Raw genomic sequence first — 18,497 nt, 5'->3', positions numbered from 1 at the left:
GATTAAGGCAAAGAAAAAGAAAAAGATTAGCAGAAATTCCGGTGGCAATTGACATAATATAATTATTGTTTGAGAATGTACAATTTAGCGTTTAGTTCGGTTTAAACAATATAGCGTCAAATCAATTACCTACTCTATCGGTTGTATCTTAATATACACTACACTTTAATGGTACTATAAATAAATAAAATCACACATACACACATATAACATTTATAACATTGTGTCTAATGTAAGTATAACATGATAAAAAGTAACCGTAAAATGAAAAAAATTGGAAAATAAATTTTAGTACTCATATTAAATGTAATGTAACTCGAAAAATATTTGTTTAAATGAAAAAATATAAGATAATTTTTTTGTTTAAAATTGTCTTTTAAACAACTTTTGTACGAAACTTTTTTTTGTAAGTAAAATATTTTTTGAGAAAATTAAAAAAAGCTCATATTTTTGAACTTTTGCGAGGCTGTAAAAAAAAAGCTCAAGTCCAATCGATAAGGACTTTTAGTATGTCATTATACATATACATAATTCAACTTAAAAAAAAAAAAAAAAAATTTGGTTGGGAATGTTTTCTTCCATTTTTCCTTTGTTGACTGGCCTAAGTGTATTATACACCGTATTGTTTTCATGTTGGACAAAAACGTTGCTGTTAGTATTAAAGACGTCCAATATTTCATCATAAAACCTGGATTAGAAAATAATTTGACGTATATTAAGTCAAACTTTGCTACCTTAACCTTAGCTATTGAAAAATTACAACAGCAACATATACCATTTTCGGATTCAATCAAAATTGTTAAGAATATCCAAAAGTCTTTGGAAAACTAAGTGATCCAAAAGGAAACGTTATTCAAAATAAGTTCAAAAGGTATTGGAAAAGAATTTTGGTCTCGCGGCATTAATAAAAATATCAAAAATTCTAACTGGTGAAGGAACATCAGGAAATTTATCTGGTCTTCCTGAAGATTTAAGTTGTAACGACTTAGCATTTTTTAAACGCACATCCGTGACGTTTGTCGATGTTGAGCGATCATTCTCAACACATAAAACTATTGTCAAATAACCGTAGATTATTCAAATATGAAAATGTAAGAAAACATATTATTATTCAGTGTAATTCTTTAGTTAAATAATATAAATTCATTTAAAATTAATACATTAAAACATTAATAATATATATACTATAAAATAAAAATAAATATTCAACTATAACATTTAAGCTGTTTTAAATAGTTATGTTTGAAAAAAATTATTATTAAAAAAAGTTTGTATTGAAATTGTAATTTGCATATTTTTATGTTTTAGTGTTATTTATAGTCCTTATTGTGGTGTTTTAAAGTGCATATTAAAGTGCTAAAAATCTATTTTGTTAGTGCTATAATATCCGAGCCATGATTATTAGATATAAACATTGAAAGATGCAAATTTTTTTGAGTTAATATATATGTATAATACATAAGAGATTACAAATACAGGTAGCTCATGGGTTTTTTATGACGATATTAGCAATTATAATGCCTTTATTATCAATGGTAATAAGACACATTGTTGTAAGTTTATAAACACACTGACTGACAATACAGAAATAATATCCATTGCTAGTGATAATAGACAATAAACACTCCGTGACTGTGATAGCGATATCATAAAAAAACTAAAAAGTAAAATATAAATATAGTTTAAAAAAACTGAAAAACACGCTTTATCGAACTAAAAAGTTAAAAATAATTTTAAAAATAAGCTTAAAACAATAATGAACAAAAAATACTAGTATTATTGTGAAAAAAAGCGTGGAAGCTTTGTGCCACATTTTTCGTTCATTATTGTTTTAAGCTTATTTTTAACTTTTTAGCTCGATATGCTTTAAAAGCGTGTTTTTAAATTTTTTTAAACTATGTTTATTGAATTATATGCTTTTGCACGAAATATTGTCAATATATGAATGGTATTATGGAGAAAAAAGTCTAATTATATAATTTTCAAGTTATTTATCTATTTTAATATCAATTTTCTGACGGATTAATCAAAATCACTTTTATTCCCATATTAAGGTTAGTTTTTATTGTATTTTATTATTTAAATTTTTTATCTTACATTTATAATAAGAGGGTAATGATAAAATATTTTATTTTTGTTAAAATTATAAAATTATCTTTTTTTTATAATTTATCAATAAATGCATTTTTACATTCAATTTACAGTCATATTTTTATAAAAAATAAATTTATTCACATTTATAATTCAAAATTTAAAAATTGAATGTACTTATGAATTCAGTCATTAAAAAATTAGTGGGCTTGCAAAGTAGAATTGTTAAAACATTGGGGTAATTTTTAAATAAATATAAATTATAAATTAAATACTAAATTATTAGAGGTATATTTTACAAACTGCAAAAATACGTAAATAAAAATTCAGAAGAATTTCTAAACTTCTATAATTTTAAATAAAATTTGGAATATTTTACGTGTGGATTAAAGATTTAAAAATAGAAGAACCTAAGTTTTACCATGTAGATCATTTAATGTAGTCTAAAAACATTAAATTATTTTTTAAAGAATATCATTTTTATAATTAGAATTTTATTTCTAAAATCAAAATAAATTTATCAACTAATTTGTGTAGTATATTTTGTGATTTACATAAGAAAAAAATCATTATATATGTGTAATGAATTGGATTTTGTTTAGTTTTGGATTATCTGATTTACATGGAGATGGCCGAGTACATAATGCAACTAATGGACCTAATGGACCTAATGGACCTAGTGGATTTGGGTTTGAACTAACTTTTCGTCTTCTTAAAGATTCTTCAGAAAGCTCTCCACCTTTGTGGCCTGCTCGTATTATGCAATCCCTTGCAAAATATGTATTTAAAACAGGTTTGCCAGTTTAATTAATCTGATAATTTATATGTGATTAACTTAATCATTTCAGTATTGTTAAGTGTCTAAGTTTCATTATTTTTTTGATTTTTGTGTTTAATTATAATTTTTAATATAAATTTAAGGTAATACATTGTATGCTGGTGATCATGTTTCTTGGCATTGTGGTTTAGATGGTAGTGAAAGTCGCTTACAACATATGTTGATGGGTGAAGATCCTCAGATGCAAATTACAGTAACACCTCATGGAACAGTACGATTTGTTCAAATTATCGGTGCTTGTTTGGATGAGTTACAAGCTGTTCAACAATGGAATGGTCCAGGTGTATTGCAAATAATGAAAAGATATCCAGTGTATTTATTTTTTATTTCATAATTATTATCATTTTTAGGTGAACTAAAATTTGTTTTCTAGTAAAATAATTGACTAACATAATTTTTATTTTCTTGCACAGGTGTTGTTTTAATGTAATTTATGTCACGAGTACAGTATAGTGATATTTACTAGGACCTAAAAATAGTGAAATCAAAAACTAAAATTCCTTATCCTCAAAATTGAGGTTTTTCCGGTTCTCTCCTTCAAGTTTTATTTAAATCACTAACAAATATTTTCACGGAATTTTCTACAAAATTCTCATACAAATTTAGTGGTTACTCTATTTTTAACACGCTTATATTAGCTTCACATGTATGTGAGTTGTGTTGTTTGTAACTCTTCACTCGCCACATGTTATTATCTTACATATCCCGTCGTCTATGGCCTTGAGACTAGACTGTCGGACGCTCAATATACGAAAAATATGGCACAAAGCCCCCACGTTTTTTTTCACAATAATACTAGTATTTTTCGTTCATTATTGTTTTAAGCTTATTTTTAACTTTTTAGTTTGATATGCTTTAAAAGCGTGTTTTTCAGTTTTTTTAAACTATATTTTTTGTAAATTTTGCCTCTCCCCTGAAATTTGGATTCAAGGTTGGAAAATGAGATTTACTTTAGTGTAAATTAAATTGTATTGAAATTCATTGGAAGTCCGTAGTGTGATTTATATTTAGTTCAGACAATTACATTTCAAGAAAAACAGGAAAACCTGCAGATAATGTGATATTTTTTTAATTTCAAGAGTTAATTTTTATGAAGTATACAAAAAATTGAGTGACAATTAAATTTATATGTGAATATTGTGGAAAATACTGCGAGAATGTTTGTTTTTGATTAAAATAAAATTTGAAGGGGAGAGCTAGAAAACCCCTATTTCGGAGATCGGAAATTTTAGTTGTTGATTTTGCTAATTTTAGATCTTATTGAATATCACTTTACTACTTATGACATACATTAAAGCAATATTGTGTATATGTATTTTAGTACTGGAGGGTTATGGTTAATAACTAATATGCGCAGAGGAGAAAGTATAATTGATATAGATCCTTCTGTTCGTAATGAAATAGCTGAAGGTATTAAAATGGAGGGTTCAAATTTATGTGGAATTAGTGCTCATTGCTCATGGTTAGAAATAATAGATAAAGGTAAAATAAATAAATACTTTTCTACAAAATATAAATTATTGAAATATTAATCATTTTTACTACAGATAGCAAAACACTTCATCATGTGTCTCTAGAGCATTCTACAAAAGATAACCAAATTAATAATATAACAATTGGGTAAGGTTTTTATTTTACTAATACATAAAAATTTTATTTTTCATGATTTATTCATTTTTATTTAAAATGATTAACAATATAGTATATTATTATTATAGAGTAGTACAGTGAAATGAAATTTTTTAAATAACTGAAAAATTAAATCTATTTTTATTTTATCTTAAGTATTGAAAAAACAAAGATAAAAATTTGTTAACTTTTTTACTAAAAGGAGAAACAATTACCCATGAAGGCATTTTTGAAAATTGAATGTAACAGAATGTCCAAGAAATAATTTGATTGTTTATTTTTCAGTAGATTTGTATATCAAATTCTTTGACAAATCTCATTTAGATTCAATAACTTCAATAAAGATCAAGAATCCCATCACTGTAGTCGCCACTCGCGAGAAGAAATTTTTTATTCATATTAAAATTATTTTACTATATTTTAAGTTTTAGCTTCGATGCAAAGCTGAGAAGATATTTTTTTGTGACTATCATTTATTTTTTCTGCTCTCACTTGAGAGAGCTCTACGTTTTTCAACGATACGTCAAATGATTACTATTCGTATCTAGTTAAAGATATTACCCTTTTTTTTTATTTTAACACGGTCGACAAAGTGTTGAACGACCTGGAATAACCGTGAGATATTACTCTTAAAAATTGAAAAAAAATTCTAATTTATCAATTAAACAGTTGCTTATTACATGTTCTCCATACAGACAATTAAAATCATTCATTTCTAATCAAGTTTGATATCATAGGTTTCAACTACAAAATTAAATCATTTTACTTTGTAATTTAATAATTTGTTTATTCTATTTGTGTGTGCTACTACTAGACTATAATATTCTAAATTTTTTGGCAACATGTAGCTATATAATTATTTAAAAAAAAAATGATTGAGTATATCTTTTTAACAACTTTGTTTTGATTGGTTTTATTAGTTAAAGTAAATCATTAAAATTAATTAAGTTCTGAATATTTCAATTGTAGAATTTTTTTAAACACTAAAAGTTACTAGGAAATGATTACTATTATTTCTATTTCAGTTATCACAGTAAAAATGCAAAAAAATATTGAGCTTATCTTATAAATTTACTATAAACAGTTATTATAAAACTTCCTGACTGCATATTAATTTTAATGATATAATTTTGTTAATTCTCATTATATTTTCTATTTAATGATGTCAATTTCAAACTTTCAAATTGAGCTAAAAGTTATGGTAATAAATGAATTTTTTTTTATTATAAACTTTCACAAAAATCAACTTTAAAGGATTAAAAAAACCCAGTACAGAGGGTTCGCGGCACAGTGGTGACATTGCATAGTTGAATCAAGTATAATGATATCTAACAGTGATTGAAATCACTATCATAAAAAATGCTTCAATGCAAATCTGTAGATAGTGTTAAATATAAAAAAAAAATTTGTCAAAAAAGTAAGTCAAGTGAAAGTTGAGATAATAAATGATGGCTACAAAAAAAAACCACATAGTCAAATAATATTAATATGAATTTCTTCTCACAAGAGGAGACTACAGTAATGGGATCCTTGATATTTATTGAATCTAAATGAGATAAAAATCAAATGAGTTAAACATATTTTTCCAACTTAAAAAGAATTAAGAAAAAATTCGGTGCCTCAGGTGTGAAAGTCCCAAGTGTTACCGTTTTAGAAACCGTACGTCGAATTCGTCACTTAATAAAAATGGAAATTTAGCTAGTTCAAATTTTAAAGTTATTTTTTTCGACTTCAAAGAAACAAAAAAATTTAAATATGATTAACTTTTTATACTATGTCAATTAGATTGATATAATATTTATGAAAATCAGTGTAATTCCCTTATAATAAAATAAAATACAAAACCAAGAATTTTAACACAAAAATAGTATATTTTTGAATACAGTAGCTATTTTCACCATGAAGACAAAATAAAGTCCGAATTTTTTTTTTTTAATATTAAAGTATATTACATAAGCTTTAATTTAAGATACATTTAAAAGTGATAGACTTTCCGGAACACTTTCAAAAGCTAAGTTGAAAAAGTAAATTTTTTGTGAAAAAGTTGTCATGAATTTCCCATGTGGGCTGGTAAAGGGTTAAATTTATAAAAAAAATATATCAAATGAAAGGTAATGATATCTTGCATCTATAAAAAAAAATTTATTGATTTGTTCATTTTCGAAAAAGTGAGGACAGTTTTATATTTCCATAAAAAAAAGAATCTTTCAAAAAGTTATAGCATTATAAAGTTAAAAATATAAAAAATAATTTTTTTACAAAAATCGTTTTAACTTTTAACTTTGATGTCTGTTTTCACCATGAAGATAAAATAAATAAAATCTGAAATTTTTTTTCCATGATAAAGTATATTCCATTAGCTTTAATTTAAGATATATATAAAAGTGTCAGACTTTCCGAAACATTTTCAAAGTCATGTTGAAAAAGTTAATTTGTTGTGAAAAAGTTGTCATTTTAAATCCCCCCTATGGGCAGGTAAAGGGTCAGATTTATAAAAAAAATATATCAAATGAAAGGTAATGATATCTTGCATCTATATATAAAAATTATATTTATATGTTCATTTTTGAAAAAGTTACGGCAGTTTTTAGTAAAAAAAATTGAAAAAATTTCGAAAATTAGCGATTTTTAAATTTGTAATTTTTTTGGAGGTTTCCCCCATTTACGGGGAACGAGGGAAATTTTTTCAATTTTTGAGGGTAATGTCTTCGACTAGATACGATTTGTGATCTTTTGACGTATCGTTGAAAGAAATCCGTTCGGTGAGAGCTGAGAAAAAGTGGTAACAGACACAAAAAAAAAAATAAATAAAAAAATAAACACATCTTAGTAAAACTAATACCTTCTCAGCTTCGCATCAAAGCTAAAATACGATTTTTGTAAGAAAATTCTTTTTTATATTCTTAACTTTATAATGCTATAACTTTTTGAGAAATGTATGGATCATTATATTTTTTTTAAGATATTTATTATATATTATTAATATATATATATTTATTTATTCATATATTACACTTCTAAATCATAAAACTTGTAATCAGAATATAAATAATGAAATAGGAGATCCTGTAGCTTTTGGAATAATTCATTAATTTTTTTAAATTAAACACTCTACGATTTGCATCAAAGCGTTTTTTAGGATAGTGATTTTAATCACTGTCAGATATCATTATACTTGATTCAACTATGCCACGACCCCACTGTGCTGGGTTTTTTACTTTAAAATACTATAACTTTTTAAAAATGTACTCTTTCATTCGACATACTTTATCTTAATGAAGATATAAATAATGAAATAGCAAACCATGTAACTTTTGGAATAATCCACCAATTTTTTAAAATTAAACACTATCTAAAGATTTGCATCGAAGCGTTTTATTTTGATAGTGATTTTAATCACTGACAGATATCATTATACTTTATCTAACTATGCCACGTCACCACTATGCATGGACCCCCCTTAAATTTATTAATTTTAAAAAATGTTTAAATTTTTTTTGTTCTGTAAGTAATTGAGTGGGTATTAATAAATAAAATACTTAATTAAAATATAAATTAAAGAACTTCTAATCAGGATAGCTAAGGGAATAAAAGTTGATGAGAGTTCAATATTTGCTATTGTCAATGTTCAATATTTTTCTTACTTTTAGCTTCGATGCGAAACAGAGAAGGTATTGGTTTTGCTATAATGTGTTTTTTTTTGTGTCTGTTACCACTTTTTCTCAGCTCTCACCGAACGGATTTCTTTCAACGATACGTCAAAAGATCACAAATCGTATCTAGTCGAAGACATTACCCTTCAAAATTGAAAAAATTTCCCTCGTTCCCCGTAAATGGGGGAAACCTCCAAAAAAATTACAAATTTAAAAATCGCTAATTTTCGAAATTTTTTCAATTTTTTTTACTAAAAACTGCCATAACATTTTCAAAAAAGAACGTATGAATATAATTTTTTTTTTATANTAACTTTTTCAAAAATGAACATATCAATATAATTTTTTTTTATATAGATGCTTGATGTCTTTACTTATCATTTGGTATATTTTTTTTGTAAATCTGACACTTTATCTGCCCACAGGGGGGGATTTAAAATGACAACTTTTTCACAAAAAATTAACTTTTTCAACTTAACTTTTGAAAATGTTCCGGAAGGTTTGACACCTTTATATATATCTTAAATTAAAGCTAATGTAATTGTACTTTAATTTGAAAAAAAAAATTTGACCTCTGGACTTGTCTTTATGGTGAAAACGGCTACCGAATGCTATTTTTGTGTAAAAATTTTCGATTTTATATTTTACATTTTTTACTTTAAAGTGCTATAACTTTTTAAAAAATGTATGGATCAATACAATTTTTTCATGAGAAGTAGTATTTGTATACATCTTTCATTGTGTATACTTTTTTTTTATACTTGTATACTTGTCTTCGTGGTGAAAGTTGACATCAAAATTAATAAAAAATTACGATTTTTGTAAAATAATTTTTTTTTATATTTTTAACTTAATAATGCTCTAACTTTTTCAAAAATGAACATATCAATATAATTTTTTTTTATATAGATGCTTGATGTCTTTACTTATCATTTCGTATATTTTTTTTGTAAATCTGACACTTAACCTGCCCACAGGGGGGGATTTAAAATGACAACTTTTTCACAAAAAATTAACTTTTTCAACTTAACTTTTGAAAATGTTCCGGAAGGTCTGACACTTTTATATATATCTTAAATTAAAGCTAATGTAATATACTTTAATTTGAAAAAAAAAAATTTGACCTCTGGACTTGTCTTCGTGGTGAAAGTTGACATCAAAGTTAATAAAAAATTACGATTTTTGTAAAATAATTTTTTTTTATATTTTTAACTTAATAATGCTCTAACTTTTTCAAAAATGAACATATCAATATAATTTTTTTTTATATAGATGCTTGATGTCTTTACTTATCATTTCGTATATTTTTTTTGTAAATCTGACACTTAACCTGCCCACAGGGGGGGATTTAAAATGACAACTTTTTCATTCGACATACTTTATCTTAATCAGGATATTAATAAGGAACCAGCAGATCAAGTAGCTTTTGGAATAAAACACCAATTTTTTTAAAATTAAACACTATCTTAAGATTTGCATCAAAGCGTTTATTTTTGATAGTGATTTTAATCACTGTCAGATATCATTATACTTGATCCAACTATGCCACGTCACCACTGTGCCGCGACCCCTCTGTGCTGGGTTTTTTGACATAAATTTGTAGTATTATTTAAAAAAAAAATTTTTTCTGTCAATAATTTACTGTAAGGGGTAGTTGAGGAAGAAAATAATAATAATCAAAGTCAGGACAACAAATATTTTTTAATATTTTTAATAAACTATATGTAAAAATGAAAGAATTAAATATAAAAATTGTTTTAATCAAAAAATAAATTTAAAACTAAAACAAATTAAGATGAATATATATTGTGTGTTTTAGATTTGATCGAAATTTCAATTATAAAAGTTGTAATACCGGTGAATTAGCTCAAGTAAAATTTTTAGATAGAGTTCATCTTGCTTTTAATCTAGAAGCTGGACTATTATTACCACTAGTGTTAAAGTAAAAAAATATTTTCATTTCACAAAAAGATTAAAATAACACTATTTAAATAAAATTAAATCTTTATTTTCAGGGGTCGTATTAGACATGGTCGTCATTTTACATTTAAATCTTTGAGTGGTGATTCAACTATAACATTTGTTGCACCATCAGTTTCTGGTTCATTAGTCAATGATGAAAAACCATATGCAGCTCAAGACTCCTGGCTTCAAGTATTAGTTTCAAATAGTTTTCTTGAATCAATGGAAACAAGTTTAAATTTTCTTAATAATCCTATTTTGGTAATAATTTTATTTTATTTATTGCAATAGTTAAAGGGTTGAGAACAGTAAAATTATTTTAGTGTTTGTAATTTTTATCATATTTTTTTTAATAACTTATTGAATATAAGTAGGGGATTTAAGACCCATGTGTCCACCAGTATATTTTGAATAACTATTCAGTTATTTTAATTTTTACTTACAAATAGCATTGAAATTAAAAAAAATAATTAAATTTTAACTTTTTCAGTTAAGTATTAAAATTTGTTTACATTTATAAATTACCCTTTTAAACTAAATTTAATCACTTTAGAAATAAAGTTAGTCTTTTGTTAACTATAAAAGAGTAAAATGATACAATTTTTAATAATATTAATATATAAAAAATGCTAGTTCAGTGGTTCAAAAAATAGTACTCAATTATTTCATTAAGAATATTTCGCATTAAAATAAAAATATTGTAACTCAAATTTTTACACTTTTCAGGAGAGCAGAAAGTGAGAACTAAGAGTTCTTACTTTTAGTGTATTATATAAATTCTTGTTGTAACCTCTCATTAATAATCTTTGTTACTCTAACTATATAATAAGTATACAGAATATTGTATTGTATTGAATATTATAAAAAAAAAATTGTAACATTGTTTGGTCGTGGTACATTGAGGACATGTCATATTTGGGACAAGTATAGATAACATCTGACAGTGATTAAAATTACAATCATGAGAAATGATTTGATGCAAATTCGTAACATGGCTAAACCATCTAAGTCTATTTTCTCTCATCTTATCAACAATTGAAACTACACCTAAACTCCCTCCTATACATTCGGTTCTTATTCTATCTTCTCTAGTCACGCCACTCATCTATCTAAGCATTCTCATCTACATTACACACATTCCTGTTCTATTCTTTTGTCAAATGCCCAACATTCTGAACCATTCATCATAGCTGATCTCACTACAATCTTATAGAACTTACCTTTCAGTCTCATTGGAGTTCTTTTATTGCATAACACACCAGACGCTTCTCTCCATTTCTCCATTTTGCACTTAAACCTGTGTTTTACATCCTCGTCAATACCACCATTTTTTCACAAATAAACCTAAATATTTAAAAAATTCCACCTCTTTTATTACGACTTCGTTTATTGTCAATATCTCCTTATTTCACCTACCTAGGGTTCTCCTTTGTCATACTCCTACTCTATGTACTCTATCTTAATCCTACTTATTTTTAAGTTCGCCTACTTGTCTGGGTTTGAATTTGTAGTATCTGTCTACCAGACTAAAGGGGCTAGCCATCACTTGAAATCTGGAGACGTAAGTGGTTACAGTCGGATACTGACTAAAGCGAAATCTAACAGTGATGGTTTACCTCCTGGGAGACTAGCGATTCTGTCAGTGGGAGTATAAGCAACCAACAGTTGCCTGAACCAAATTAGGTAGAGATTTGGATAGTACCTCGGTCCGACCATAGATTGTTAATGAGATTAATTCACTCTGAGACTAACTGATAGATTGTTAGGAAAGTACCAAACCCCTAACTATTGCTGCCCAATTTCATTTGGGTGCCTGCCTTACTTGGTGACGAACTCTGCTAGTATACCGAGTCTAGGATTGTAGGTGTAAACATCCACAATGGTACTTTATATCCTTTATTATATTCATGTACCTTTTTGAGACTCTATGAATAATTAATTATTATAGTAATTAAATTCAGTACAACATATAAAAAATATAAGTTAAAATGATGGATGAAATTAATAAAGAAATACAAAATGTACCACGATATCATCTTGTTCAGTGGTGATATAATGTTAATAGTAGAAAATTAATTAAAGGCTAGAGGTGTGGAGATAAACTTTTGAAGGAAAGAGATTAAGAATAAGTGGGAATAAGATAGAAGATATAGAGTATGAGTTTGACAAAGGAGAACAATAGCTAAGTGAAATAAGGAAATCAGTGACAATAAGCAAGGACGTAATAAAAGATAAGGAAAGTTTTAAGTATTTAGAGTCAGTTGTGAAAAAGAATGATGGTATTAATGTGGATGTAAAACACAGGTTTAAGTGCAAAATGGAGAAATGAGAGAAGCGTCTGGTGTGTTATGCAATAAAAGAACTCCAATGAGACTGAAAGGTAAGTTCTATAAGATTGTAGTGAGATCAGCTATGATGAATGGTTCAGAATGTTGGGTATTTAACAAAAGAATAGAACAGAAATGTGTGTAACACAGATGAGAATGCTTAGATGATTGAGTGGAGTGACTAGAGAAGATAGGATAAGGAACAAACCTATAAGAGGGAGTATAGGTGTAGTGTCAATTGTTGATAAGATGAGAGAAAATAGACTTAGATAGTTTGGTCATGTTATGAGAAGAGAGGAAAAGCTGTAAGAACAGTTATTGAAATGAATGTTGAAGGAAGAAGAGGTAGAGGAATATCAAAAAAAGAAGAAACCATTGAGAAAAAAGAAGGATACAGACAGACAAAAATTGATTTATATATATAAATAGAAGATAAAAAAGACTATTCAATTTTTATTCTTAATTCTAAAATCTTATTTAATTTATTATTACTAAAATCATACTTAATTATATATTTTTTAGGAACCATTGCCCAAAACTGTGTGTTGGCCTGAACATAATTTAACATTAACTATAAATCCAGATAAAATATGATATTTTAAAGAATGAAGATTATAACATAATTTTAATTAAAATGGCTGTAAATGGACAATATGAGAGACATGAGTTTTATATTTTTTAAAATTTTAAATAATTATATTTTGTTAGAATTATACAGAAAAATATAATGATTAAAATCAAGATTTCAAAAAGTAAGGAAATTTGATATTAGTTTCTATAACTTAACGTAAGCTTATCTATCACAAATGTGAAATTTTAGTATAACTTCTGAATTATTTTAGTTGATACTCCTTTATTGAGCGCTTATAAAATATTAGTGTTAGGTTATTTTAATTGATTATGCATTAAAATTAATTTTTGTTTGACATTGCAATATTAATCAATTAATGGCATCATTTTTTTTTTAACTTGTCAATTTGAATTTTTAAAAAAGTATTTAAACTTTTTTTATTAATCCCGAACATTAACTATGAATGAATTCTTAAATTATTCAATTAGTGGATGTGAATGTATTTTCTGATATGCAGTATGTTATAGGTAAAATTGCCTATCTCTTTCAATGTATTTAAACACTTTTAAATAATTTAAATATTGGTGTCAACTTTGAATTCAGTATCCTGAAAATCTTTTGAGAATATTAGATTCAAGGAATATTTTTGATATAAAATCAATAAATTTTTTCTCATATAATACATAATACTCTAGTTATAACAAAAAAATAATTTACATTTATTAAACTTTTTTGGTGAAATAGTCTTGAAAATTAACTTTTTCCTTAAACTCCATATCTAGAATAAGCTATTAAGGCTTACTAACTAATGTTACACATAAAGCTTACTTTTGTGTTTATTATTACTTAAGTTGAAATCCATAATTAAATTGATTCTAATTTTACTCAAATATTTTTTTAATTATGATGAATAAGGTTTATGTATTAAAAAATTGATTTATATTTCTTCACATAATATTAACTAACATGCTATTTATCTAAGAGAATTTATTTTTCCTCTACATTGATTTAATTGATACCAACAAATTTAGATTCAGTACAAAAAATACATAAATATCAAGAAAGTCACTAAATTTATTTACAGAGGTATGTTACGCCTCAATAGCCTGGGTGGCAAAATTTTAAGATGCTTTATAGTTGAATTAAAGAATTTTCATTTTTTGCTTATTAGACCTATTTAACAAAATTAATCTATTTTATAGTTATTGTTCTTGTGATTTCCAAAATTAGTATAATTGTTTTACTATAATTAAATGTTGAAAAAACGCTTTAAGTAATAAATTTGTTTAGATTAGAAAATATTTTTTAAAATAAAATAATGTTTTTTTATTACTAATAATGATGTAAATGTAAATATCATATTAAAGTATAAATATACATATATTTATAAGATTGTAAGCTTTATATTGAATTTGTTTATTCCTTTATTAGTCAGGCTGATATAAGGGTAATTTTTATTCAGTTAAACACGTTATAAATAAGAATAGTTATTAATAAATATTTATAATTATATAATGTCTTACTTTTTGTATTAGCAATTGTATATATTTTTATATAATATATAAAAATATTATATATTATATGTTATAAAGTATAATTTAGTCTTAGTTCCTCTAATTTTATGGTTTTTTTTTTATTAGTGTGTGATTAATACCAATAATTAGACTTTATAATTATTTAAACAAATTTTTACTTTAAATTTTATACATTTTATATTTGTTAATAATATTTATAAGTTATGATTAATTAATTAGTTATAATAATAGTTAATTATATTTAAATATTTTTAAAATTTTTTGTATTCAATGCTAATTAAATTGGTCTACAAAAATAATTTTTTGATTATGTATTTTAATGATTACTTAGGACAACAAATAACACAAAACGGTAGCACAGTGGAGTTGCGGCACAATATAAATTTTTTTAAAATTGCAATTTTTGCACAAAAGTTTAACTTGAAAATGTTCCAGAAATACTCCGAGCTTCAATGATATGTAAAATAAGTATAATGTTATGCACCATAAATAAAAAAAAAAAAAATTGTCCCAACGACTTATCTTCTGTGTGTAAATGGTTGCCGTATTTAAAAAACATGCAATTTTAATGTTGAAATTTTATTTTTGTTTGTATTTAATTTGCAAGCTGAGTTTGAATGTTCTTACCTGAGTTTTAACTATCCTTCAGACGTGCAGAATAGTGATAAAAAAGAACGCAAAGCCAAACAGTTTGTTTTTGATGAAAAAATAATATAATTGATGTAACTTCACATATGTTTATATAAAACAATTGTAATAATCACGCGAAATTTACGGAGAAATATTATTCTTAATTAATAAACACAACCTTAAATATTAATAAATACACTTATAATTATTCTGCAGTGTTAAATTAATTTAGCTCGCGAGAACCAGACGATAAAAGCGACGTGTTCGTATGTCGGTTTTATCGAAACAGGACGAGAGACCCTCTCCTGGTATTCTTCTTAATACCCTTTTCAGAGACGTACATATTCATCGTCCGGCTTTTATTTACTTCACATTTTTTAGGAATTTCATGATTTTGTATATACATTGAAAAAGGGTTCTTTGACTGAAAATAATAAATGGAAACATTTGATTTTTGAAGAGTGCACGTGCGGTGAAAAAGAAGAGCGGATGACTGTGGCGTGATTGTGTCAACTATGTGTTGGATGTGATTAAGAACAGAAAATATTGATTTTGTATAGTATTTGTTGTGAGAAGTATTGTGTAATAGTATAGAATATTTGTTTGTGTTGAGAGATGAAAGAGAAGAGAAAGAAATAGTGTTTTTAAGTATAGGGCCTATTACAACACATTATATCTATCACTTTATAAGGGTGGACTATCATGTCACCCCAAGTGGATAACCAAAGATTCCTGTCTTTCTTACGAAATTAGGTATCTCTCAGGGTCTTAGGTTTTTCAGGAAAAGGTTTACTCAAAAAGTTTGATCTTAGTGTTGATAAGACTTCACATTCGCACATTATGTGAAATGAGTCTTCCTCTTCTACTCCACACTTCCTGCACAATGATAATTCCGATACCCCCATTGCGTAAAGATGTTTAAGCAAGTGACCATGTCCTGTCACTAGACCACTCAAAGTGCTTATTTGATGTCTAATTATACTATTGAGATCACCCAGCAGAAGACCGGGGGTCTTGATAAACATTTTAGATTAAGTTTCTCAGGTCTAAGTTTTAGACCCTCGATTTTGTCAGCAATATCGGTGTCGGCCTCGGTCGAACACTATGGAATTCGCTCCCAAACCGTATACCACCACAACCAACAAGTCAGTTTGAGTTTAGTAGATTATCTTTCAGAACCTCGTGAAATAACGCATATAAATCTGTATTAATTATTTTCATATTATTGTGTTTATTTATTAATTGTGTTAATAAAATCAACCAGCTGAGCTTCTATTTACTCATTTTATTATTTAAAGATCTCTTTTAATCCTTTAACTGATTTACAACGTTACAACTGACCACCCTATCAGAATTTCCTCGGGCAGTTTATCCATCCCAACTGCATATAATTTTCAAAAGTTTTTGTGATATAATTATTCTGATTTAGTACTCTAAATGAGTCAGTGTCAGTGTTTTGAGTTCCATTCAGTAGTTGCGGGCTATTAGAAACCTATTTACGTCGTTTTAAACCTACTAAATTCATAACAGCGATAATATTATCACGCAGTTGAATCTACCGTATTAATTTTATAATGATGTGTTTTTTTTTAGCTTCGATACGAAGTTGAGAGGGTATTAATTTTATCATGTGTTTTTTTTTTTTAGCTTCGATGCGAAGCTGAGAAGGTATTAATTTAACTATGATGTGTTTTTTTTTTCTTTTGTGTCTGTTGCCACTTTTTCTTAGCTCTCATTGGACCGATTTCTTTCAACAATACGTCAAAAGATATCAAATCGTATCTAATTGAAGACATTACCCTTAAAAATTGAAAAAATTTCCCTCGTTCCCCGTAAATGGGGGAAATATCCAAAAAAATTACAAATTTAAAAATCGACAAATTTTGTCATTTTTTTCACTTTTTTTTCTTAAAACTTCCATAACTTTTTCAATAATAAACAAATCAACATAATTTTTTTTAGATATTTCCTTTTTATTTGATATCATTTTTTTTTAAATTTAACACTTAACTTGCTCACTGGGGGGATTTAAAATAGCAACTTTTTTATAAAAACTAACTTTTTCAACTTAATTTTTGAAAATGTTCCGGAAATACTGCGTCCTTTAAACATATGTCAAACTAAAGCTTATTTTATGTACTATAAAATTAAAAAAGAAAATTTGTCCCGACACTTTATCTTCTGCATGTAAACGGTTGCCGTAGTTAAAAAAACACTATTTTTGTGTTAAAATTTTCGATTTTCGATTTTTAATTTTCAACTTAAAAATGCTATAACTTTTCGAAAAATGCATGTATCAGCACAATTTTTTTTTTTTTAAATACATTATAAGTACATCTTCCATTTGACATACTTTTTATTAAAATTAGACAATTTCCCCTTATATAGGGGGGGTTCAAACTTTGAAACATTGTATAAAAAATAGAACTTTTTCAACTGAACTTTTGAAAATGTTCCGGAAATACTGCGTCCTTTAAACATATATCAAATTAAAGCTTATTTTATGTACTATAAAATAAAAAAACCCAGCACAGTGGAGTCGTGGCATAGTGGGGACGTTGCATAGTTGGGTCCAGTATAGATTTAATCTGACAGTGATTAAAATCACTATCATAAGAAACGCTTCGATGCAAATCTGTAGATAGTGTTTAATTCTAAGAAATTAACGAATAATTACAAAAGCAACATCAACTTCTATTTCCTTAATTATACCCAGATTAGTAATTCTTTTAATTATATATTATATAATTTTTAAAATTAATTTTTTTTAATAAAAATATAGAAAATTTTATGAGAATTAAAACAATGGAATTTTTAAGATTAATATGCAGTCAGGAAATTTTATAATTACTATTTACAGTATATTTATCAGAAAAACTCATTATTTTTTTGCATTTTTATCGTAATAGCGCACTTAAATAGAAATCATAGTAATCATTTCTAAGTAATTTTTGGTATTTAAAAAGTATTTATATGAACTGAATTAAGTTTAATGATTTACTTTAACTAAAATAACCAATATAAAAAAAACACATCATAGTAAAATTAATACCTTATCTTCGCATCGAAGCTAAAAAAGTGGTTAAAAAGATCTACTCAATAGCGCACTATAAAATTTGATTATAATTGTAAAAATCCATTGTTAATTCAGGAAAAACTAACAATAATTTTTTTTAGAAATGATTTATTTAGCAACATGTTACCAAAAAATTTTGAATATTATAGTCTAGTAGTTGCACACACAAATAGAGTAAATTAAAT

General features: G+C 25.9%; 1 protein-coding gene across 2 annotated transcripts; it reads left to right on the top strand.

Moving 5' to 3' along the window:
• The first annotated feature begins 545 nt into the window (after positions 1–545).
• LOC126908348 (suppressor of fused homolog) lies at positions 546–14,475 on the top strand. 2 transcript variants are annotated; one of them, XM_050690339.1, is made up of 9 exons: positions 546–1,091; positions 2,694–2,884; positions 3,013–3,241; positions 4,251–4,411; positions 4,477–4,549; positions 10,031–10,153; positions 10,227–10,434; positions 13,023–13,252; positions 14,103–14,475. In XM_050690339.1, exons 1-8 carry the CDS (start codon positions 1,084–1,086, stop codon positions 13,092–13,094), a joined length of 1,065 nt encoding a protein of 354 aa, XP_050546296.1. In that variant the 5' UTR covers positions 546–1,083; the 3' UTR covers positions 13,095–13,252; positions 14,103–14,475. The 2 variants fall into 2 exon arrangements, with proteins under 2 accessions (XP_050546296.1, XP_050546297.1); XM_050690340.1 differs by lacking the exon at positions 546–1,091 and adding an exon at positions 1,876–2,054.
• Positions 14,476–18,497: the final 4,022 nt, after the last annotated feature.

Source organism: Daktulosphaira vitifoliae, unplaced genomic scaffold (genome assembly GCF_025091365.1).
Source record: "Daktulosphaira vitifoliae isolate Bord-2020 unplaced genomic scaffold, ASM2509136v1 Scaffold_5, whole genome shotgun sequence".
In the NCBI taxonomy this organism is placed as follows: domain Eukaryota; kingdom Metazoa; phylum Arthropoda; class Insecta; order Hemiptera; family Phylloxeridae; genus Daktulosphaira; species Daktulosphaira vitifoliae.
Note: the sequence above shows the minus strand (reverse complement) of the source record. Positions and strands in the feature narration are given on the sequence as shown.

Bases quoted from the DNA above. Each gene is read 5' to 3' on its own strand.
- LOC126908348 (XM_050690339.1), top strand. The intron at 3,242-4,250 runs GTATTTATTTTT...TATGTATTTTAG, and splicing joins ATAATGAAAAGATATCCAGT to TACTGGAGGGTTATGGTTAA. The intron at 10,435-13,022 runs GTAATAATTTTA...TATATTTTTTAG, and splicing joins TTCTTAATAATCCTATTTTG to GAACCATTGCCCAAAACTGT.